General features: G+C 39.1%; 2 protein-coding genes across 11 annotated transcripts in view; one reads left to right on the forward strand and one right to left on the reverse strand.

Annotated features, from left to right (window-relative positions):
• The window catches only part of LOC107981573 (hepatocyte nuclear factor 4-gamma), a 436128-nt gene that overhangs the window by 340603 nt on the left and 69690 nt on the right, over window positions 1-25835 (forward strand). The window lies entirely within an intron of this gene.
• On the reverse strand, window positions 342-14322 carry LOC116416605. The gene is made up of 3 exons (XM_031925557.2): window positions 14092-14322; window positions 13484-13785; window positions 342-1503 (listed from the first exon to the last, which is right to left on the reverse strand). Exons 2-3 carry the CDS (start codon window positions 13779-13781, stop codon window positions 1361-1363), a joined length of 441 nt encoding a protein of 146 aa, XP_031781417.1. The 5' UTR covers window positions 13782-13785; window positions 14092-14322; the 3' UTR covers window positions 342-1360.

Consider the following 25835-nt stretch of genomic DNA (forward strand, 5'->3'; position numbering starts at 1 on the left):
TGTCGTGGTTTATCGTAATTTAACTTTTATTATTATTATAAGGAAATTGTTACTTTTGTTGTTTGCTATTTAATAATACCATAAAGGGTCGATCAATGTGAATTATTGAGGTATATGATGTAATTATTAAAAAAATAAAAAAAGAAATAAGAAAACACCTGTCTTCATAAAATTAATAGCATCGAGGAAATATAGTAAGCTGTATACTAGACGCACACAACCTGCAGTATTTTTTTGAGCAATAATATACTAAAGTCATGAACAAAAAAAGGCTGTATATTCACCTTAAATATTTTGACGGACAAATCAGAAACAATTTTTTAAAATAGTTACTTCCTATTATTAACTTTAGGTCATACTGTCTTTAATGTTTTAGATGCACGTTATTTACTTCATTTTTTTTAGCAGATCAGAATACCCGAGAAAATATTCCAAAAAGTATCTCAATATATAGTCGAAGGACTTCATAGACTTTTGATGAACCTTCATTGTCAAAAAATTACGTCATGTAGGAGATTATCACTAATAAAAAATCACACGATTAATTTCGCGATTATTTGCATAATCAATCGCGCAAATAATTGCGTCAGTTTATCAAACTTTTTCGACGCGATTAGTCATGCGATGAGTATCACAATTAGTCACGTGACCAGTCACGCCATTTATCTCTAATCAATTTTCAAATAAAATAAAATTGTTCAAAATACGAAATTTGTAAGGGTGGTGGCCAATATAGGTGTTACCATTCGGATGATACCTTTTGAATCTGCTATCAAGTTTACTAATTTTGCATTTAGATCAATTGCATACAAGTTACGCGATTAGTCACGAGACTTATTGTGCGATGAAACACGTCACTAATCACGACAAAAAAGTTTGATAGTTGCCGATAAGTCGTTATTTTCCTTTGCGCGATTAATCGCATGAAAAATCGTGCGACCAATGGTGGGAATTTTTTCTTCATTAGGGATAGTAACGCGTTTATTATGAGAAGATATTTACTCCTAAACTACAATAATCTCTAATGAGAATAGATACACTAAAGGTAGCAAACAGGAGATGACCACAATAGCTAGCAATAACAAACAAAGCAACACACTAGGCACGCACAGAGCTGGGTTTTATTAGAAGGTTTCTTTAAAAAAAAATAATCATCATTGAAAAACAGTGTTTGTACCTCCAACAAAACTATTTGAAGTAGCATAAGTAACTATTCGAAACAGTAAAAATTGTTTCTGTTTATAACTTATTTTTGTTGTTGTAAAATTATATTACATAGTCATCATCTTCATTTTCTCCATCAGATTGTGATTCATCGCGGATGATTCCATTACTGAAAATTCCTGGCTTATTATTATTATTATTTTGATACGTCTTGTTCATTACTCTCAAGCGAAAGTGTATTTCTTTCAGGAGTCACGTAAGTAGATTCCGAAGCCCATTCCATCTTAGAAAATTTAACTCTTCCAGCTTCAATTTTTTTACTTACAGCATCTCTTGAATCTTCAAAACAATAAAATCAATATCAAAAGACAAAGTTTATTTAATTGGTTAAAAGTAACAAATTTGTTCAATTTTGAAATAAAGAAACCAAATAAATAATAAATAATATAAAATAAGCATTAAAACGATTTGCAATATTGTACAATATGTATACGTTTTCAAGGATTTAGCTAATGTTTCAGAGAATCTCTAAATTGCGTTCACAATTGTCATGCATAGACGTATATTAATGACCGTATTTATGTTAAAACTGAGAAGAAGAAAATGCAGCTATTGCTTTTACCCTATAGTAGAAGCGACATGAGCTGCGATGTGCTCTCAGAAGGTATAGTGACTTTACTTTTTAAGGTGTGCTAACTGTAGCTATAAAAAGTTAAAGTCAGCTATAACGTTTGTAAATGTCATCAAAATCTTTTAGCATGTACGTGTATGTGTGTTTTATGCGTGTTTGGCTGCGTGTATACACACACATACGCGGGTCAAGCCACAGAGCCCAGTCCCGCCGTCGATTCGATATTCCGATCGGGTGAAAGCCCTGGTGGTCGGCGCTGGCCCCATAGAGTTTAGGGTGGGGGGGTGGGGGGGGGGGGCAAACTCACTTAGGAGTCGCAGAGGTTTGTCACCTGACCACTGCTGCATGTAGAGACGCAGGTGATATGGAAATAAAGGTTGATGCAGACAAGGATAAAAGAGCTGTTTGCATAACGCAAAGGAATGCGCACTTGGATCGCCTTGGCAGCAGAATCGATGAATTGATGGACTATGTCAGGGACAGGTACAATATACACAAACAAGTTAAAAATCTTGCCCGAGTCATAAGAGCAAGCTATAAGAATCTCTGCATGGCAGATGATAAGTTATAGCAATGCCAACGCCCGGGAACTCAGGGGAGGGAAACCCAGGCAACCCCATGTCTTAGATCTCGGAAGGCGGATACAACAAAGAAAGCCCCAACTACTCCGTAGGATAGAAATGGAGGAAATAAAAAAGAGCATAATCAACCTAAAAAGGCAGCATGGCAGAAAGTCGCCACAAGAAAGTCAAAAAAAAAAAGGAAAAAAAGGCAAGCAAAGAGGATAAAAGGCATTACAAACCTGGCGTTACAAACCAGAATAGGACCAGTAAGGATGGACCAAAGCGGGCAAAGACCTCTTAGACCGGATGCTTTAATCATCAAGGCTGCAGAAGGAAAGAGCTATGCAGACATTTTGTCAAAAATGAAAGCGGCTCCGTCACTTAAGATGCTGGTGAATAGCGTAAATAAAATACGCAGAACAATTGCAAGAGATCTTCTGATAGAGCTTAAACGCACAAGAGAAGTCAAAATCTCGGACTTCCAAGATGCAGTTAAAGCGGTACTAGTGGAAGGCGTCACAATAAAAGCACTCCAGCAAGAAGAAACCATTGAAGTAAGAAATCTAGACATGCTCACCTTAAAAGAGAAGGTACTAGAAGCACTACAGAAGGAAATTTGCGAAGAGAACATCATAGAAGACTCTACGATAAGATCTCTGCGAAAGACGTACGGTGACCCGCAGGTTGCAGTAATACGGGTACCAGCTTAGATAGCGGCTAAGATCAGAAAAGGATGGGTCAACTGTAGGATCCGGGTGGCTAACCGCAAAAACGAGCCGCTTAGGTGTTATAATTGTCTTGGTTTTGGCCATATCAGCAGAAAATGCACAGTAGCTGAAGATAGAAGTAAGCTTTGCTTTAAATGTGGAAAAGATAGGCACAAAGCAAAGGAGTGTGAGAACCAACCCAACCATGTACCCTGCAAAGGAGGCACAGGTGGAAAGAGTGACCACGAAGCTGGTAGCTATGCATGCCCAGTTTACCGAGCTGCAGTAGAAGCCACTAACAGACGAAGAAAATGAAAATAGTGCAGTTGAATATAAATCACTGCGCGACTGCACAGGACCTACTGAGCCAGTATGTCCGTGAGACAGAAATCAACATAGCCATCGTCTTTGAACAATACAGAGACCTGAACAAACCATCGTGGGATATGGACAGTACTGGTAAAGCGGCGATATAGGCATGCGGAGGCGCCGCTTTCCAGGAAAAACTGACAAGACGTAATGAAGAATTCGTACGCGCTAAGGTCGCAGGCGTACACATTTACAGCTGCAATGCTTCTCCTAACGCGTCGATAGAACAGACCGATGTCGATAATTCAGACAACTGTTGGACCGGCTAGTACAGGATGCTGTAGGAAGAAAACCGGTACTGACAGCAGGCGGTTTCAACGCCTGGGCAGTAGAGTGGGGCAGCCAACGGACGAATGAAAGTGGACAAGCGCTATTGGAAGCATTCGCCCCCCCTCCTTGACTTGGTCTTAGTTAACCAGAAATGTTCTTACACATTTCAAAGAGGAGACGCAGAGTCCATCATAGATCTCACGTTTGTCAGTAGCTGCCTGATTGGCTTAGTTAGATCATGAACGGTAAGCGATGATTACATAAATAGTGACCACCAAGCGATAATAATGGAGATAAAAATATCAAAACAGAAATTCAACGGGAGGGCAACGACAAAAAGAGTCGGAAGGAAAACGATTATGATAAGGGGACATTCCTGCTGGCTCTAGAAGAAATACAGTTGTTTGGATCGGCGAATGATAGGGTCGAGCAGGTAATAGGAAATATTACCCGAACCTGCGACGCAACGATGTCAAGGAGGGCTCCCAATAATAGACGACCGCCAGTATGCTCGTGGGATAAAGAAATTGACGCTCCCCGCAGCGAGTGTCATCGAACCAGAAGACGGGAACAGCGGGCTGGGAAGAAATACTACAAGACTGGTCGAGGTAGAGAAATAGTAGACGCCGTAAACAATGAAATGAAGGATGCTAAACGGATACTCAAGAAAAAAATCCGAGAAAATAAACGACGGTGCCTTAAAGAGTTACAGGACGAGGTTCAGCTAGATCCCCGGGGGCGACCGTACCAAGTAGTAATGAAGAAGATAAAGGGAGGTTATATTCCCCCTCCTAAGAGCCCAGAATTGCTGGACCGTATTGTGACCACACTGTTTCCCCTTCAACTGGAAGTAACAGCTATCCCTGAAGCGGAGGTAAATGATGAAATCATTCCAACAATTACCACAGAGGAATTACTGGCTGCATGCAAAAGAATTCGGAACAATAAGGCTCCAGGCCTAGATGGCATACCCAAAATTGCATTGAATGAAGCTATACGGGCACGCCCCGATGTCTTTGTGGACCTGTACATGTCTCGAAGAAGGGACGTTTCCTAAGAACTGAAGGAAGCAACACCTACAAAACGAATACAAAAAGAATATAAGCTACCTGGAGAAGTAGCCTCATACAGACCACTCTGCATGCTGGACACCCCGGGCAAGATTTTAGATCGCATAAGTACTGTGCTATTATTACACTGGATATTAAGAATGCGTTTAACTCAGCCAGCTAGGGCAAGATATACGAGGCACTACGGAAAAAAGAGTAACCCACATATATAAGAAGGATTATGCCTGATTACCTGAAAGACAGAACCCTTTTGTACGACACAGACAGCGGCACGAAAACCTATCAAGTAACCGGAGGGGTCCCACAAGTGCTTGGCCCATTATTGTGGAATATCATGTACGATGGAGTACTTAGGCTAGAGCTACCCGAAGGGGCAACGGTTGTAGGGTTTGCAGATGACATTGGAGTAGTGGTATTAGCAAAGCAAAAGAAAGAGGTGACGAAAATCGCTAACGAGACAGTAGGTATAATCCACGATTGGCTAAAGCAGACTGGACTTGAGCTTTCTAGCCATAAAACGGAGGCTATCCTTATATCTAGTAGGACAAAAATAGAGACAATAACGCTGGCAGTGGACGGACACGAAATAGACTCTCAGCCGACCATTAAGTACATGGGAATCACCATGGACGCCAGACTAACGTTTAAGCAGCATCTCAAGAGGGTGAGCAATAAGGCAGCAAAAGTTGGTGCTGTACTATCACGACTAATGCCAAATGTAGGTGGACCAACGCAGGGACGGAGGTTACTCCTAGCCACTGTAACTACATCAATGATGTTATACGGTGCCCCAATATGGACGCTATGTTGGTGAAGTCCTATGCACGATAGCTGTCAACGGTTCATAGTAGAAGTGCATTGCGGGTCGCTTCTGCCTACCGAACAGTATCAGAAGATGCAGTGTGCGCTATCTCAAGTATGTCGCCTATTGAACTTCTAGCAACAGAACGAAAGAATATATACGAAGAAAGCCGGTGTGGTGACAATACTCAAAAGAAAGTTTGGAAATCCGTGAAGGAACAAACCCTAGCTGAGTGGCAAAGACGATGGGACTCTAGTGGAAAGGGGCGATGGACGCACCGCCTCATACCACGTATTGTGGGTTGGACCAATAGATGACACGGCGAAGTGAATGACTACCTTACGCAGGTTTTGAGCGGATATGGGTGCTTTCGAACCTATACCGCTTCAAGATAGATGACAATCCAAATTGCCCAGTGTGTTCGGAAGCAAACAAAGATTCGGAGCATGTTTTCTGTGACTTTTCACGATACGAAATGGAACGAGAAGAACTCGAGCGTACCTTCAGACTAGGGTGACCCCTGAGTCAATAATGACAGCTATGCTAGCGTCGAAAGATGGCTGGTGCACAGTAAACAACTACGTAAGGACCATTCTCAAGAAGGTTAGAAATGACGAAGAGAGTAGAAGGGAAGGAGAAGGCGAAACATCTGAGTAAAACTGTTGCTAGACGAAGGCCACTAGGTAGTAGATACGAAACGCTCCTCGGACTGATGCAGAGGAACGTAGGTCACAGAGTTGAGCCCTCACTCCCCTGCCCGATGCAGAGGAACGTAGGAGCTAGGGTTGAGTACCTGTAAGTGCTCCTCAGACCGATGCTGACGAACGTAGGTAACTGAATTGAGCCCAGACTTCCTCACCCGATGCAGATGAACGTAGGTGTCGGGGTTGAGACTGTCCAGAGTATGGCCGGTTGATGCTGTTCGAAGTAGACGACCGGACGATGATGTAGGAAGCAGGCGGCTGGACGATGCAGAATGAAGAAGACGAGTTTGATCCTGAACCCCTAATCACCTTGGTGGGTGGGGATGTATGGAAATGTCAAACTTCAAAGGAGAAGCCAAAAAAGGCTAGTTAATGGGCCCCAAGGAAGTATTATTCAACGATAGTACCTGTGGAAATCCGGTGTCGGAGGGCCACTTGTACAGAGCTTGCTCTGCCTACGCCACATAAAAATAAAAAAAAAGAAACACACACACACATACACACGCACTTGACCTGATACGATTATTGACATAAGTATGCAATCCAGTATATAATCACTTATAAGACCCGGAGAAATATTGATGCACAGAAAGACATTTTAAACTGTAAGAGAACGCAGCAGCTCAGTGCTTAATTCGTACAACTCTTGGTTTTGCTATGGTATTCCGATTTTCACGAAAGCTACTTGAGCCGAGCCTTCCCTTTCTACAAAACTTATGGTTAAAGGTGTGATTTAACTGACTTTAGGACCTCCTTACCCAATGTGTCCATGAGCAGAAGGTAGACGTAGCCATTGTGTGCGAGCAATATAGAAACCTGGAAGAGTCGACATGGGAATCTGATGGATTAGGCAAAGCAGCAATTTGGACATGCGGGGAGGCTGCTTTTCAGGACAAATCAGCTACATGAGTGGAAGGTTTTGTGCGAGCAAAAATAGCAGGTATATATATCTACAGCTTCTATGCCTCACTAAATGCGTTAATCGAAGAATTCGAACGATTGTTAGATATACTGGTACAGGATATCAGAGGAAGAAAGCCAGTGATTATTGCTGGTGACCTTAACGCTTGGGCAGTAGATTGGGACAGCCAAAGGACTAACTGAAGAGGACAGGTGCTCCTGGAGGCATTCTCTTCTCTAGATTTGGTATTAGCCAATAAAGGCTGCACCCACACCTTCAGAAGATGAGACACGGGATCTATAGTAGGTCTGACGTATGTAAACAGCTGCCTGATTGACTCAGTTGACGAGTGGATGGTAAGTGAACACTATACAAATAGTGCCAAATCTGAGACGACCGACAGTATAATGGTGAGACAACGAAGTTGAGAGTATCCGCGGCGAGTGCCAACGAACTAGGAGGCAGGAACAGCGGGTGAGGAAGAAATATTATAAGACCGGTAGATGCCAGGATATAGTAAAAGCACGAGAGCTGGAAATAAAGGACGTTAAGCGGAAACTCAAGAGGATAATTCGTGACAACAAGCGAAGGAGCGTCAAAGAACTGCAGGACGAGGTCAAACTGGATCCCTGGGGCCAACCTTATAAAGTAGTAATCAAAAAGATAAAGTGAAGTTACGTACCGCCTCCTAAGTGCACAAAATTAAGGCACCGTATCGTAACTATGCTATTTCCTCTTAAATTAGACGAAACATATGAAATTTAGAAAAGGGCAGACAATGTAACTATTACCCTAATCACTTCGGAGGAGCTGCTGACTGTATGCAAAAAGGTGGGATACAACACGACTCCAAGCCCGAAAGGCATACCCAATATTGCATTGGAATATTGCTATCCACGCCCGGCCTGAAGTCTTCGAAGACTTGTTTAATTCGTATTTTAAGGGAAGAACGTTTCCTGCGAACTGGAAATAACAACGTCCCATGCTGCTACCAGAAGGAGATAAGCCACCCGGAGAATCCGCATCGTACAGACCACTATGGATGATATACACTTCAAGCAAGATTCTTAAACGCATAATCTGCGTAAGGATGGACCAGGCCATAGAAAGATCAAGTGGACTCGATGATTAACAATGTGTCTTTAAGAAGAAGCGCTCCACTCTAGATGTTATTATCTTGATATGATCAGCTTAGTGTTAGCTTAGTGATCGACACTGCCTAATCATCGATAAAAGGAAAAAGATGGAAAGAAGAATCCAGGAAGTACTGTGGTATCATTACACTAGACGTAAAAAATGCGTTCAACTTGACTGAATTCTTATAAGAGGAATAACATGAAAATAATATGAGGAATCATTTGAGCATCATATGTTATATCGCGAGTTTGCATAAGTATAAATAATCAAGTGTTGGGGATTTAAATGATCTACACAAACTATGCATTTAACCTTGTATATTTTCATCGTCCCTCTTCAGAGAAAGTCTATAAATTACAAGAAAAGAAACGCATAGTTCGAGTAGATCATTTGAATCGCCAACATCCTAGTCCATCGTATAAACATCCAAGACAATCTCAATTAAAAATAGTCATACTTATTTTCCCGTGCTCTGACATAGATTTCTCTTTTACTACTACTGATGCTATACGAAATACTTCTATGAAGTGATTTTATATAAATATAATATTGAAAAAAACTAAAACTAATGGATTAGTGGAGCGGTAAGAGTGGGCCAGAGCGCTCTAGATGCGGCACAAACTTTAGCATATCCATACTTCAAGAATTAACGGCACGTATCGAAAGGATCATGCGCTGAGTCCTCGCGAGGTCGCTATGTGTGGCAAAACGAGTCAGTGTATCAAGTGTGCGGCGAGAGAATGGCCGCCAAGCACCAACAAAAGGGAATAAAAGGCTGAGTTAGCGTGTTCTGAAAGAAAAAAACGAGGAAGAGGGAGAGGGAGGGGGGGAGGTCGATGACATTGAGCGTTATAGATAACGTTATTTGCGTGCGTTCAGTGCGTTGATGTTGCGCGCGAGAGAGGCGATCGAAAGAAGATTGCAAGAGAAAACGCGGCTGAAAACCATGAAATTGAAGAAAAGAGCAAGAATGTACAGGACAAGTTTCAGATCTGATTCTGAGAAACCAGGTCCACTTTGTGTTGCCGTGGGCGAGGCACGTGTCGACAGAAACCTTTTCGAACACGGCGGCGTGGGGCGCTAAGAGAGAGATTATTTTGAAACTTTTGGGTTGCAATGAAGAGTGAATTGGATCTTATACTTTGGTGTGTTTCTTCCAGTCATCCCTGTGTAACTCGACTTGAGGCAATCTAGCGGGACTTCTTCCGAGTTTGGAAATGGAACATTTTAGAAATAAAAATCATGTAGATAAGAGGCCGAAAAACGAAAGTAAAAATTCGTTTTCACGGATTTTTGCCACGTCACACAATAATGAAATGATACTTGTTAGTATTGACATGTGGTTTGTACACAAATTTAAGAAACAGCATTTAGATATGTGAATTTTTAATGACAGTTTAAATCTAAAGATATGAAAGATTACGATAGCTAAGCGATCAAGACACTTAATTCATAACTTTAAAATCCCAAGTTCAACTCTTTGCGAGACAAAGTTTTTTTTGTTATAATATTTTATAGTACAGTGTGGCTAAAATCTGCTTTTAAGTTACGCCTATCTGTGACTACAGTAGTACTATTTTGCACCGTGTGAGTGCACTCGTTAAGCTCGGGCGATAACCTTGATGTGCAAATAAGGACTACTTTAGTCACTAAAAGGTGCGACTTGTGGATTTTATCAGTCTGTGCTATAAAATTTTATACGATACTCGTGACTTAAGGAGGTTTACCACCAAAATCATTTTCGTAGGAAATTGATGAAACTTTGCAATTTAAAATGAATGATGAAACTTTAAAATTTCAGATCAATCCGACATCTAGAAGCTTAGATATAAGGACTTAAAGTTTGGTAGATTAACACGCGATCCCTATGCTGGTCCCGCGAGCCCGCTGAGTCTCTCGCTTACCGACGCGGCGAGTCTAACGATGTGTGCGTGCGGCCTGTAGAGGCGCGTTCAAAAGTATCTGCGCTGCAGAGAGGGGGAAGCCATGCTGAGAGCGCAGCTAAAAAGCTTTGAGGAAACGTTTGTCCCGAGTTAAAATTACGATCTTATCGATTATTCAATAATAAATTATTGATAACTACCCTAGTGGAAATGGAAATTGTGCCGCACTGTGCCAAGCTGTGCTACATATATACCAATTCGAACATTTGGTAATAGCTTAGGATAGTTTGGCACAGTCTGGCACAGTTGGGCACGATGTGGCACAGTTTCGTATAGTGTGGCTCAGTGTTCCATACTGAGGCTCTTTCATGTTTATGATAAGTATAAAGCTCTCGTGATATAAGCTCTCGTATAAGTTTTAAATATTATATATATATATATATATATATATATATATATATATATATATTAACCTTACATAAATATCAACAGTTCATAGTTTATGAGACTTAAGAATATTTTATTCAATTATAATTTTATATTTGGTGTTCGTTATAAGAAAAAAATATATCTAAAAGAACATAAGAAATTAGCTCAGGAAGTTAGGCGTTTGAGTGTCACGCCGGAGAATCAGGTTCGATCGCACCTCAGGTCCATTTTTTAAATTTTTGATATACCTGCACGATATTTTTGTAAGGGACATACTGTGCCATCAGTAGTCACTGAGCCGTACCGTGCCACACTGTGCCATACTGTGCCAAGCTATTACCAAATATTCGAATTGGTATATATGTATCACCGTGTGGCACAGTCTGGCACAGTTTCGGTATAGCACGATTTCGCACAGTTTTGGCATGACGTGGCACAGCAAATTATTTCCACTAGGGTACTTGTGATTTGGATTCAGGAGGCCAAAATACATTAGAAAATTTTTGATGTTAGAGAGGACATTAAATTTTCTACAAGAAGTATTGTGGCCCTGCTAAAAAAACTCGATATTAAATTTTCAATCGAATTTGAAGCTATATCTTAATCCCACTTTTTATATTAGAACTCGATTAAAATCGATAAAATAGAAGTTAATGAAATTTAATGCGAAAAACAACTATTAAATTCGATTGCTAATTCCAACGATTGGCTTTTATAAACTTTTATAGTCCGTAGCGAGTTTAGACGCGCTCTGTGCGTTCTTTTTATCGTATCATATATTTTCACAATATACACTTTTTGAGGTTAGGAACTCATACATCTGCACAGATCGCTGTCTTCGCTTTCCTTTAAGACGGCGCGATCAATTCTTTTAGATAGGATTATTTGTATAGAATTTTGTCAATCCTTGTCGATTCGATCGATTTTATTCGACTTCTAATACAAAAAGTAGGATTAAGATATAGCTTCTAATTTGATTGAAAATTTAATCAATCCCTATTGTCTATTATTAGTCTATTTTTGTCTATTTTTTATAATGTTATATATGACGAAGCATCACGTGATTGAAAAGCTCAAGTTGTTTTACACACAAACTTCTCTCAGGTATGCTTGTGTGTGTTCAGGCCTCTCTGTATGTGTTTATATATGTATAATGCATGTTATTATATACCATGGTAGAAATGGAAGTGTGATAAAAGTGTTACTTTTAATATAGGAGAGTGTAATTTTATAATATGAAAACGTGAATTTTTGTTGTAGTGGGGACATTTTATAATACTTATATAGCACTTAATAAATATAATAAATATAGCACATAAATAAATATGTAACATTTTTTAACAGCTCTGTCTCACAACAAATAAAACAATGAAATACACATCGTCTATTTTGCAATGAATGGGTAAGGTTTGAGTCAAAGGATTTCCTTGGTTATGATTGAAAAAGATCTTTTTAAAGAATTTTCGAGGACTTTTCAATATAATTTTTAAGATGATAATTTTTTATAATAATAATTTTGATCAGATTTTTTTAGGCAGTCTTATGGGCAGTTGTACTAATGTATAGATTTAACAGCACTCAAAAAGTAGCTATAATATGAACTATCGTCAGATAGTATAACAAGAAACAAAAGTATTATTATACCCAAAAACAAGAAAAGAATTCGTTATAAGAATAGTTTTAAGAAAGTCATAGTGATATTTAATGCGCTTCAAACGAATAAAAAACTGTAAATATAGAAAAACATGCGCAAATTATTAAGATTAAAAGTTGAGTAAAACTCATCTGTGAGTAGTGATAGTTTAAAGTTATCTTAAAAGCCTACAGTTTTAAATTGTACTGTAATTACTTGTTCAAAATGATATATTTAATAATACAAATTGTTTTTTTAGTTTGTAAGAATTTAGTATATAACTATTTTAATTTTTTTTTGTCTGTATACACCCCAGTCCTGTGATCAGATAACAATGTTTACCTCTGCGTGTTTTTTGGTAAAATTACTAGTTTCATTAAATAAATAATTTTTTTTACAGGATAAATGTCTGATAAATATTTACTGCTCTTAAAAAATTGTGTATTTAACCTCAAAAAGTGATGTGCAAGTTTTTTATGCAGCTTTTAATGAATCCTTTTATAATAATTAGAACAAAAGTAGAACAAATAGACATATTTTATTATGATGTATGAATCTTATTTCATGCATCGCAATTTGTATAACTTTGTAAGTAAATTATTTCAGAAAATAATAACAAACCTAAAAAGCCCTCATTTCGACTAGTTGCGTATCAAGGAAACTCTCTTGACGTGTAAAATTTTTCTATATGATTTTGCAATAATGATGAAAGTAGAAAATCATCTTTTGCATGTGTAGCAAAAATTATTTTTACAAACCGACAAGCATACAGTTGGATCACGTGTTTACTTAAATGCATAAAATTAGCATTCCGCCTATAAAGTATTGAAAAATAATATAATGAACATAAATTGCTTCACATACAAATACAAATTATATATCAATATTGATGCAGTGAAGCCAAGATAGACGTTATATGGTCGAATTTTGTCTTTAAAGTAGACCCGCAGGGTTGGCTCTAACGTTTGAATTTTCTACTTAATTGCTATATGCTTGGCTCATGAAGTGTGCATGTGTCTAAGTCAGGAAGTCTAAACGTTTCTGAGATTAGAGCATACGATGTGCGCTATGCAAACTCTAGTTTATAGAAAAATTGCAATAAGAAATTAAATAATGGTAGAGACAAACTTAATCTTTGCGCTTTAAAAATACACATGCACAAAAAATGAATGAATTAACATTGAATAGAAGGAAATAAGTATATTTATAAGTACACTTACCACCTAGATACAGAATATTAGCCTTTAAAAATGGATCACATCTATGACTTGATTTTATCGTACATGGTTTTTGACACTGCCATTTCACGTGATAACAATTCTTTTTATCAAAATCATCCTCATGTTTTGGTAAAAACTTTCTGAATGTAACTTTTCCTGCTGGGCCTGGAGACTTTTCGATGATGCACTGAATATCCTTGATGTATAAGTTTGATGCATCATCATCAAAACGAACGCAAGCATATTTTAAAATGCTATGTACCTCCGGCGCATTTAAAGAAGTGCCTTGCACACTCATTGTACTAGAAAAATTTTCTAAGTATAACCTTTGTTATATTGACAACAGATTAATTACTGTAAAAAAAGTTAGTAAAATCGTTTGCTTTACATAATAAATTTAGAGTTGTGATGTCAACAGAATTGAAAAAAAAGTATTTTTTTAAATTCAATATCAATAAAATCAAAACGAATTCATCATCTAAATACACAATTTAATCAGTTTGGAATTAAGACATAGTGTGATTGCATATAAATTTTTATGCCTTATCAACACTATAAAACCATAAACTTTTTTTACAATATAATATTTATAAATTATGCAATTTTACCTCGAATTTTACCAAGTTTTGTAGAAAAAGCAATGTTGGTCAATTTTCCTTCCAAATATTTATTTGAAGAATCGCGATCACGTATATACGCAAAATCTTTAATTAAGATTTATTTCTATTAGATATTAATTTATCTCGTTGAATTTTTATTTGCGTTGTTGATTAATTTAGTTGTAACAAATACTACGGAGATATACATAGTCACACAAATATACACACACGCATATATATATTCAACCAGAGATGAGATGATTACATACATATGCTATACATACCTTAAGATCTGTCACAGTTTTCGCTAGTTCCTTCTGGTAACTATACAACTATATATATAGTCATGAAGTATATAGGTTTGTATATTTACGTTTTTGTATAATACATATCCCGTCGTTATGTGTTTACTTTTTCACGGTTTCGAAATAAACAATTTTGATACACACTGAACCGATTAAAAACGGTAAAATACGATCTACAAAATAGGATCCACCCTAAAATTATTAGTGTTCTCGATATCACTATAATAAACTTATAAAAGTAAAATGTCTGAATCTGACGACTCTGGTGAAGAAATAGAAATTAAAAGATACAAACGTTATTTAAGATCAGGAAGAAGAGAAGACCTTACAAATTATTCAATGCGGAAAAGTACATCCGAGGAAAATTACTGCAATCAACAAGTAAGTTCATGAATAGTATTTATTTCATAATAATTATACATGGGAGATTTTGATTTTACGTGTCTGCTTCTCAGAGGTTTGTGTGTACATAATTCATGAAAAAAAATTTACCCTAATATATTAGAAATTATAAAATTTTATAAACCATGCAATGATCTTTTCCCAAAATTTCAAGTTAATTATTATAAAGCCTTATTACTCCCATAACCGTACAACATAGAAAATTCATTTTTTTAGGTTTTTGAATTCTAGCTCTCAAACTAATCACTAAAATGACTTAAAATTTTTACAACATGTTGATATTATCATCCTTTATTGTCATTATTTTTTTAACATTTTTCCCTCCGCAATTTAGTTTTGAAGATAGGATTTTTTTAACGGAAAACCCCCTATTGTATTATAACAATTACGATTAACTGCATTTACCATAAGTTAAAGCTGAATATGCAGGTTTATATTTGAAACCAAGTAGTGCAGTATGCCCTAAATATCAGTTTTTAACATGTCTCCAACACAAATTATAATTTAAACCTATCCGTACACAATAGTGGACACCTAATAAACTGTACACATATATACCCTACACAAACATATTTCCCTACGCGAAAAAATTCTACATGGATATTTTCTACATGAACATTCCTTACACTTATTTTATATTATTCTACTACACTGCAAAACTCTACTCAAGCATATAACCTATTGTTGTAAAAATGGTATAAGAATACATAGGTTATGTGATTGTGTAGAGTTTTGCAGTGTATAAAATTAAAAAAAAAACAAATGTAGGGTATATTTGTGTACTAAATATCGATGTCAATTTGTTTTTGTGTAAGGTAAAAAGAATTTCATCATTCATAGTATGAACTATATAGATAAATGTTACAACAAAATGTATAGCTGTTGTAATAGATTTCAAATAATTTAAAAATTCAATGACAAGTTAATTGAACATTGAACATTACCTATATTAATTTCAAAAGTGTTCAAGTGTACCGTATAATTTTGCCTATCGGTTGAATATCAAACTTAAATTACTATTTATTTATTTTCCTACATTTACGGTACTATTTATTTAGTCCAACCAAAAAATGATGAACCCCAAAATCCACAATTCTGTAAATGCAAGCCGAATAATATCTCAATTTTAATTCCATTACTCCTTAAGTTAATACCAAGTATACTTTAAATTTATTTATGAATAATTTTTTTATTGATTGTGTTAGGCTATGCGAGCTAAGAAACATTGAAATTTCAGCTGATCTGTAGCATATAATATAAGCATTACAAGTTTTCTTCTATTATATATGTCTGTGTACAGATTTTTATCAAGCTTTATGTCAATTTAATTGCCTTTGACCGAGTCCCATGTGATTTGCAAACTTTTTATTCAAATATACTTCCTAAATATTTGGATACTTTGGAAAAAGACATTTTCTTAGTTAAACTTCTTTCTTTGCAATTATTTAAAGTCCGTGTCCTGTTAAAAATGAACAATCCAAAGCAATAAAAAACTGCTGCCAATACATTTCCTACTGAAAAAATCACGTGAGATTTTCGACCAATTTCTCACGTAATTATCATGTGATAATCGCGTAAAATAATATTTATAAACTAAGAAAATGGATAATTAATAATAAATAAAGACCTAATTAAAAAAAAAAATTCTCTGATCGAGATTTGAACCCAAAACCTTGGCGTGAAAATCCATTGCTCTACCATCTGAGCTATTTGCTTTCTTTGACGGTTAATGTATAATAGCTAATCACATATTTAAAGATATAATTTTTTTTTCGAGGTTACACTATTAACTATTATTTTAATAGCAATAACTCAAGAGAATCAATTTTAACTAGATTTTTATTCCCTTATTTTGTCAGCTTAGCTCGCAAATCTTCGTCCTACAATATGCGCCATCTATCATCAAGTTCTCTGCTACTTGGTTGTTGCTCTCTTCTGTCACTCGCTTTGGTTGGTGATACTGGGAACTTCCTCTTCTTTATTCTCGATGTGTTATTTTGCTTCATTTTAATCATCTGACTTTCTTCTTAATCAATATTCCCCGTAGGCCATTTCTCATATCTTTCAATGTCTTCCAATGTCGTACTTCTTCTCATGTTTTTCGAGGCTTTCTCTCCTCTAGATTAGCTTCTAATCAGTAAAGGCTACACCCACACCTTTAAAAGAAGAGAAACAGGATCTATAGTAGATCTGACTTATGTTAGCAGATATTAAATGGGCTTAGTTGACAAGTAGATCATCAGTGAATACATGCAAATAACTATACAAATAGTGATCACGAGGCGATAATAATAGAGCTAAGTAAGTCAAAGTGAAAAGTAAACGCGAGTTCAAAGCAAAATAGAATTAGCTGGAAAGTGGTGTACGGCAAGGAAGTATTTTTGCTAGCATTAGAATATACGCAGTTGTTTATCTCGAACTGAAAAGTTGAGCAAGTGATAAGTATAAGTATACAGGGTGGGCCATTTTAATCAAACCAGTCTAATAACTCCTAAATTAAGCCATGAACAGAAAAATTGTTCAGATGAAAGTTGTCCAGGATCAAGGGGGACATCTTTTTGTGCAATTAGTTTTGACCTTGAACTCAAATTTCAAAAGGATACAAAAAACTGTGCTATTGACATGTTAAAAATGCGTTAACTTTGCCAACTGGAGTAAGATAAATGAGTCACCACATAAACAGGAGGTATCTTTGTATATAAGAAGGATTGTCTTACAACCAAAAGGACAGAATTCTACTATAGGATACAGTTCTAAGGTTAGAAGTACTTAAAGTACATTGCAGTGGTGCTAGTAGCAAAAAAAAAAACAATGTAGTGGCAGATATTACTTGGGAGGCTATTTTTTTGTATAATTCACGAATGTCTGATTAATGGAATCCGAAACCCAACTTTTACCGACTGTATGAGTGCTCGGCAGAAAATGGCATGCAACTAAAGAAGTACAATGAATTATGAAAAACCAAGAGTTAGTTGTCCTTCCTTTTATAAACATCTATCACAGTGCCAAGTTTCAAATAAAAATATTAACGCATTAATAAATAGCATTTGAACGAAAATCAGTAGCTGAAGCGTGAGTATGTTGAGAATTTCGCATACTCTTATTTTTCATAATCTTTTCTTTATCCTCCCCCTTCACCTTAGCAACAATAAATTGTCCGTTTTTTTCTCGCAAATTCGACCCCTGCGTTAACCTTTAGCGTATCATGTAAAAACTCCATTACCCATGCTTTAAAATCATTGACATCCGTATTCACGCCTCTAATTACAATATTGTCTTTTCTTTCTTTCCTCTCTTAATCATACAATAATTTTTGCATTGTAACTACTCTCTCTCTCTCTCTCTCTCTCTCTCTCTCTCTCTCTCTCTCTCTCTCTCTCTCTCTCTCTCTCTCTCTCTCTCTCTCTCTCTCTCTCTCTCTCTCTGTCTCTGATACGACGCGCTGCTTTTACCGCTCCATCCGCTTCTGAAACTCCATACGGAACCCCTGCCTTCCTCTGTTGTCGTGCTCTCTAAGCTAGTGGCCGACCTAGTGGTCTGCATTTTCTGCCATTCGCGGTCCTTCGTTTCCAATTCCTTTATTTAATTTTCGAACATTTCCAAATGCTCTCCTATTTCTACCAAAGTCGCGCTCATCGCTATCTTAGCTTTTTGCATCTCTACCTTTTCCTGCTTAATCTTTCTTACCTCATCTCTAATTTTATTTTTGAACACACGCATCTCATCCTCCCGCTTCTCTAACTCGCGCCATTTTTCAGTCTTGTCCGGCTTGGTTTTGCCCTCTTCCTCTTCCGCGAAGTTTACCTTCTTTATCAGCTTCTGGTTGAATGTTGTCTGGGTTCCAGTATGGCCTCCTCCTTTGCTCTTGTTGTCCTCGCCAGTTTCCGTCTTCTTCATCTGCGACAATCTCGTATACGCACCGCCGCCGACCATTGCTCTACGCACAAAAAAGGACTCTGCGCCGCGCTTCAACCTAACCTCACTATCTTACCTCAAATTTCTTAACCAGATCATGACCCCACAAAAGTTACTAATTTCTACGCCTATTTTCTTCACCGATGCTGTACCTGTTTTAAGATAGATAAGGGCTGCTGAGCCCAGATAAAGCGAGGCTGAGATGATGGTGACGGTGGTGGGCCAGAGTCGCCAGGTCCTTATTGGCTGGATGGACTTGGGCCCAAAAAATATGTTCGCAGAAGCCTATAGCCGGTGATGCTGCTTAAAAAAAAGGATGTCTACCTGGGCTGCAGTGTCCTCGTCCGGAGGTTGCTGCGCAGTGTCCAGGTGTCGTTGGCGTAAGGGCCTGAAGGCGTACCGGGATGTTCCAGGATGTCGGTGCCGAGGATGTTGTTGAAGATTACGCTGCGTGGTGGAATGCTGCTGCCAGGTCGACGATCAGATATGCTGGGTCGTCCTCGAGAGGATGCTCCGCTGCTGGCAGGGACGGCTCGCTGGATGCAGCTAAGCCGCTTGGTGATGAGCGTGCTGGACGACGGCGATCGGCTGCTTGCGATAGCTACAGGAACCGGAGCGATTAGCTCGTTGGCGATCGTCAGCATCGTCGTCAGCGAGTTGGCCCAGCAGTGTGCTGGACTGCGCGGCGTCTGTCGTTGTGAGCGAGGCGTGCGGCTGTTCCCTGTGCCGTGCTAGACACGACGAGGTGCGAGAGTGGGGCGTGCGCGACATGCCGTAGCTCCGGCGCGAACTGACGCGATGCTGGAACGGCTAAAAATGACCGGTGTCAACGTGAAGCAACGTCGTATGTCGGCGATGTTGGTGTCCGTGGCTGCGAGGCTGTTGATGATGCTGCGTTTGTCGCTGTTGAGCCTCGAGTAGCCTGTCCGTGATGACGGCGCGCTGGCGATGTTCTTGCCTATGATGATGTTGGTGATGACGTCGCTGATGTTGTTGACGCGTCGTGCATCGCGCGAAGTGATGCGCGACCCGAAAATGGCCGTTTGCGCGCGAGCGGGCCAGCGACGCAAAATGGCGGCTTTGCGCGACGTGACAGCGTTCCCGGCGCCGAGCGACAGGTTTCGCAAGGGCGCGATGCTGCTGCGAGGCGCCGCGGACGATGATGATGGCCGTGGCGTCGGAAGCTTGCTGTGCCGCTGGTGTTGTTGCTGCTGTTGCTGGCTAACGCGGCGTCCGTCGTCCGTGCGTTGCTGATGGCTAGCGCGGTGTCTGGCGTCCGCGCAATAATTCTGGCTCGCGTGGGGTCCGGCGTCCATTCTTCGGTGCTCGGTGATGGAGTTGTTGATGCCGCTGATGTTGGCTCCGCTGCTCGCTGGTCTCGCGACCGATGTTGCGGTGTTTTGTGGGTCTCGCCGGCTGTAGATGAGCCGGTGAAAGTCATCCTCTGCGCCTGTGCATGGGCCTTCGAGGGGTAAAAAGGCGTCGGCGCGGGCTAAAAATGGCCGACGCGAGACGTGGTAATGTTGAAAAGGATAAAAGCGTCGTCGCGCGGCTGAAAAGGGCCGCGCGAAAAGACGTAGATTTGTCGGTGTAAAAACCGAGGTGAGAGCTAGAAGCTCGAAGTGAGCGAAAGGCTGCTGGCCGACGAGAGCGAAAGCCCAGGCGAGCTCTGAAGAAAGCGAGCTCGCGGTTTAGGCTTCTCGAAATGTCGCGGCGCCGAAAATGGCGTCGCGCGATGACACGCGGATTGCGAGTATTCAAAGTCGGGGTCACCACTTTAGAGATTGATGGTTGGATCTCTACTCACCAGTTGTGATATCCACTCACCAGGCACTCTCTCTCATGCACTGCGCGCCACACAAACCTTCTCTCTTTCGTCGAAGACGCTCGTAGTCCTGGAAAGGCTGCAAGACTCCGTAACCAGCCGCTATGCTAATGCTGGGGTCACCTGGCTCCGGGTCACACTCACACACCCAAAATGCGTCTTCATATCGCTGGACACAGCACAGCACGAACAATCCCGCAAGACCCTTGAAATCTTAGCGAAGTCGCGTGTATATTTATCGAAGGCCGAGAGCTATATGAGCACGCTCCTGAAGGATAAGCCCGCGGGCTCGCTCTCTCTATCTCTCTCGCGCCTATTGCCCAATTCGCACGTGTTTATTATCGCGCACACGATTCTACGTTCTCTCGTCGCGGCGCAGCGGTACTCATACCGCTACGGGTTGGCCGCGGTGCTCAACTCGTTATAAAATATAATTGTCTTTTTTAAATTTTGCTAAAATCAAATTCATGAATATTTTATCATATCGAGTCCAAATTTATCTATTTTATTCTAATCTTTAATATAAAAGTTGCATAAAGCGCATTTAAAATTGCCTATTCTAAGAATAAAACATGGCACAGAGCAATTACTCGAGTTTAAAATGTTTGATCTACTTATAATTTAGTTCAAATAAATAGTTTAAAGTATTTCATTGTTTTTTGAATTACTTATCATAATATACATTCAATTACATAAATTCTATATTTAATTAATTTTTTCAGGATATTTTAATGTGTAATCATGATGATAATAGAAATTTTCATCTACCAGAAGATTTATTTGGAAACGATTCAGAGTTTTATTTTGATGATGAAATGAAAAAACAAAAAATAGAAAAACTTAAAAGATTTGATGAACACAAAAGGTATCGTGACTTTGTATCGGCACTTCCTGAAGAAGACAGGGATCACTATGTAACATTAACGCTGAATACCGATGGTGCTCCAGTATTTAAATGCTCAAAATATTCGATTTGGCCTGTGTATCTAATGGTACATGAAATTCCTGTTCAAGAACGATTTAGCAAAATTGTAACATGCTGTTTATGGTTTAATAAAATCAAACCGCCAATGGAGAGTTTTTTATATCCACTTGTTAATCAAATTAACAGCTTATTCCGTGACGGTATTAATTGTACCATACAAGGAGAAGTGAGAAAGTTAAATTTATTCGTACTTCTTTGCTGTGTCGATGCGATTGCTAAAGCTCCTGTTCTCGGAAAGAAGCAATTTAATGCTCACTTTGGTTGTGATTGGTGTGAACATCCTGGTGAATGGTGTGGAGGTAGTATGAGGTATCCTATATTATTTGAGACACCTAGAGAAAGAGATAAGGATACGACAATAGATTACATGTTACAAGTAGGATGTATGGAAAATCCAACTCCCATTTATGGCATCACATCTGTATCACCTCTGATTAATATACCACATTTTGATATTATCAACGGTTTTATACCGGACTACATGCATTGCTGCTTGCTTGGAGTTTCGAAGCAAATTACTAATTATCTGCTTGATAAATGCGATATGTATCTTATTGATGATTTAATCAAAAGTATCAAGGTTCCCCATGTTGTAAGTGGCTTGTCTAGACCATTTTCAGACAGAAACTATTGGAAAGCACGGGAGTGGGAAAATTGGATCATATATTATAGCGTCCCAATTCTAGCTTCTAAAATCAGTAGTGAAATGCTTCACTACTGGACTTTGTTTGTAGAAAGTTTATACATTTGCTTACAAATAGATATGAATGAAGCTGACTTGGACAGAGCAGATGAAATGATGCACATATTTGCATTCAAAACGCAGAAATATTTTGGAAAGACTGCTATGACCAATTGTTGCATTTAATAAAAAGTGTTTACAATTGGGGTCCGCTTTGGTTTCATTCCGCCTTTGCATTTGAATCTGGAAATCATCAATTGTTACAGGCAATTCATTGCGCAAAAGGAGTGATTTTACAAAGTTTGCGATTTCTTAACATTAATTCAAGTACTTTTATCAAGAAAGTTTATCCAACTGCATGTGAAATTGTTCGAAACTATTGTGTTACTATAAAAAAAATACCAGTGAAAAAAAGTTATAAATTAATGAATATAACATATTTTGGAAAAGAACTAAAAATAAGTCAAGAAAAAGCTATTCAATTTGGTGTATCAGAAGATAGTAGAGTATATTATAGAATGGTGAAAGATGGATGTCTATATGCATCATGTTTAGGACCCAATCTTCGCTCTGATAATTCTTTTGCTTTATTAAAAGATAACAGGAGAATACAAATTCACGAATTTATAGTAGATGTTGAATCGAAAAATGAAGTAACGATTTGTGAAGATATAAAAGTTTTACCTCATAACCTCGGTAGCTATCATTTTTTGAAAAAAGTTGCATGCCCTAATAATACGACAGTTATAGCAGTATCAACTAATGACATAAAATGTATTTGTGTCTACTCAAATATAGATGAAGAAGGATTTATAGTACCAGTACCTAATTTATATTACTATTGATATTTGAAAAGATACAAGAATAAAAGTGGGGATATATGAAGAACATCATATAGACAAAAAAGTAAGCAAACAATATATTTAGTTTTTTAAATAATTAGCACTACAAATTTCTTTAATAATATGACTTGGCCAATCTGGGGTGAAAAACTCGATTTCCAACCCCGCCTGGAAACCTTGAAACTATAATTTGTTAAGTTTAAACTTGGAGGAAGTTTCGCGAGAATTCCACGGTTCAGGATTTCCGTGGTGTGCGACGGTATAAATCACAACTCCTTAATTCGTTTACAATTTCGTTTATTGCTCTCTCTTGTAAAACTTCTCCGGTAGATCAGCTTCGTCGCCCACTCGTACTCGCCGCACGCACGCATACGCGTTCACGCTCACACACTCGCGAGGCTTGCTGCCTCCGCTCGCTTCTCTCCGACAGGGATGCCCGGTAGCGCTTCCACGCTCTCGCAAAACGCTCTCTCTCATTCCTTCACTCTCGTGGCCTGATCTTCGGCCCGCCGACGAAGCAGGCCTCCGTCGAGCCCGCGGCGCCTCTCCGATCGTTGCACCACTTCCCCTCCTTAGGCCAACGCGCGCGCAATTCCTCGAATTTAGCCACGTGCGGCTTTCTGTCCGCGATCGGCAGTCCAGCCGCGCTTCTCTGCCGCTCACGATTCCCGCGTTTCCTTGCCAATGCGATTTACACACTAATGCAACGATAATCACTTTTCTCTCACTCTCGCTCACACACTCACACTTTTCGCGGCACGCTCGAACAACGATTAGGACTCAGCCTGAGTAAGATAGACTTACAATGGTCGTGCAAACGACGCGGTCCTCTGGCTGCTTTCGGCTGTCCTTGCGGTGCTTGTCTCGTCTTCTTCCTCGCGTCCGTATTCTTCCTCGCCTCGCTGTCCACTTCTCTTCTCTCTCGCTTTTTCCCGGTCCTGGACTGGCCTGGCGTCGCTGGATCAGCTCTCCTCCTGGTGACCCTTGTCGCCTCGGTCTGGTTTTGGACACAGATGATCACCCTCTTTCTCGCCTTGCTCTTCGCTATCCAACGCTCTCACACACACTCACTCTCACGACTTCTTGAACCCGCGTACGCGCTCTCCTGAAAACACTTTCGACCTCGACCTTCTGCTCACTCCACGAATTCGCCTCTAACACGGGACAAATGCGCGGGACAAATGCGCGACTGCTACTTGGACTGCTACCGGTACGTGTGTCTCGAGAGACAGTCGAACAAGAAGTGGCGCGCCTCGCCGGCCACCGCGGCGGTGCGCGCTCTCTCCGCTCTGGCCCGGCCAATCAGCCATCGCGAATCTGCGAATCCCCATGACAGCGCTCAACTCACGCCCCGACTAGACTTCGGGCTAGTAGCCGTCGATGCGGCCCCTTCTTCCCATACCTCCGATAACTCGAATCCGCGCTCGCGTTCGGCGCGCGCCCAGCAACATGTTCCCTTACGACGCTCACCAACGCTTGCCCGCAAACACATGCTGACAAATTCCGCGAATTCTCCGGTCGCAGCCGGAGTTAAAAAATTTTGTGTAGACTCTCGCACACTCGGTTCTTCTTTCCCAACTTCCTGCTTCCTCGAATCCTCCGTTGCGACTCCTTAGTTTCTCTGGCTTCTCGGACTCCTCTCCAAGACACTTGCGCGAAAAACAAGAAAACACACGGGGTAATGTTGAGTCGTAGGTATTTGCGTGCACGCCGAAAGACTTCTCGTTTGAGGAGTCATCTTTAGATCATGTCACCTAAATTGGCTACCACGCTTACAAATTTTGCATTTCAAACTATTTTATTTGGAAATTAATTTGGCTAATTTAGCAACTAATTACGTGACAAATCACGTCAGAAGAAGTTCGATAAGTTTAAGCGATTCATCAGGAAGTATCGTAAAAACTCCGCGATTTTTTTCAGTAGGTAATAATATATTGGAAGACTCTATCGCTCGTTTAAAAATACAAAAGATGTTAAATGAATCTATCGGTCTATACGAGTACAATTAATTTGAGAATGAACAGTGTCATAGCCTATTATTTCAAAATTAATTGTACTTGTATAGACCGATAGAGTCATTTAACATCTTTTTTTTCAGTAGGGTTTATGAGTTTTAAGAAGGTAAATCATGTCCAGCTTTATTCGACTGATTCTATTTATCTTGTTGATGTCTGGTCAGTAATTAAGGGGATGTCGTCCCAAAAAACACTGTTTTTTCTATTACATAAAACTTGTTGAATAAAGTTTGCAAATAAAAATCCGAGTCTGTAGCGCCATAGTGTTAAGTTTAATGAATCGTTCTACTGAAGGAAAATTGCGATCGATCTTTTTGTTTTTCTAAAATCTTGGAAATACAAAATACCTCGTGGCGGATTTGTGAAGTTATTGGATCGACATCCCCTTAACTTTTTACCCGTTTACACCGTTTTTTGAATTTATTTTCATTAAATTATTTAAAAATATTTAATATTTCTCGTTCTAAACGATTGTATCAAAGAAGCAATTTATTCAGAATAAAAATGCGTATAATAATATAATTTTTTGAACAAGTTAAATTTAACTTTTAAAATATTTTAGAACTTATTACATGTCTTAAGTATCACTTTATACATCAAAAATCAAACAAAATAATCGCAGAAAACGACAGAGAAACAACAATCTGCGAAACGTCTTTCAAGAGGGATGTCTTGTTTATAATAGTCGCAGAAACGACAGAGCTATGTTGTGCCTACCAGGTTGGCGAACAACGAAATTTGATGAAATCTAATTAATATTAACGTAATTAAGAGTGAACATA

This window comes from Nasonia vitripennis, assembly GCF_009193385.2.
Source record: "Nasonia vitripennis strain AsymCx chromosome 2 unlocalized genomic scaffold, Nvit_psr_1.1 chr2_random0012, whole genome shotgun sequence".
NCBI lineage: Eukaryota > Metazoa > Arthropoda > Insecta > Hymenoptera > Pteromalidae > Nasonia > Nasonia vitripennis.

Bases quoted from the DNA above. Each gene is read 5' to 3' on its own strand.
- LOC116416605 (XM_031925557.2), bottom strand. From the start codon at position 13,781: ATGAGTGTGCAAGGCACTTCTTTAAATGCGCCGGAGGTACATAGCATT. The intron at 1,504-13,483 runs GTAAGTGTACTT...ATTGTTTTGAAG, and splicing joins TAATATTCTGTATCTAGGTG to ATTCAAGAGATGCTGTAAGT.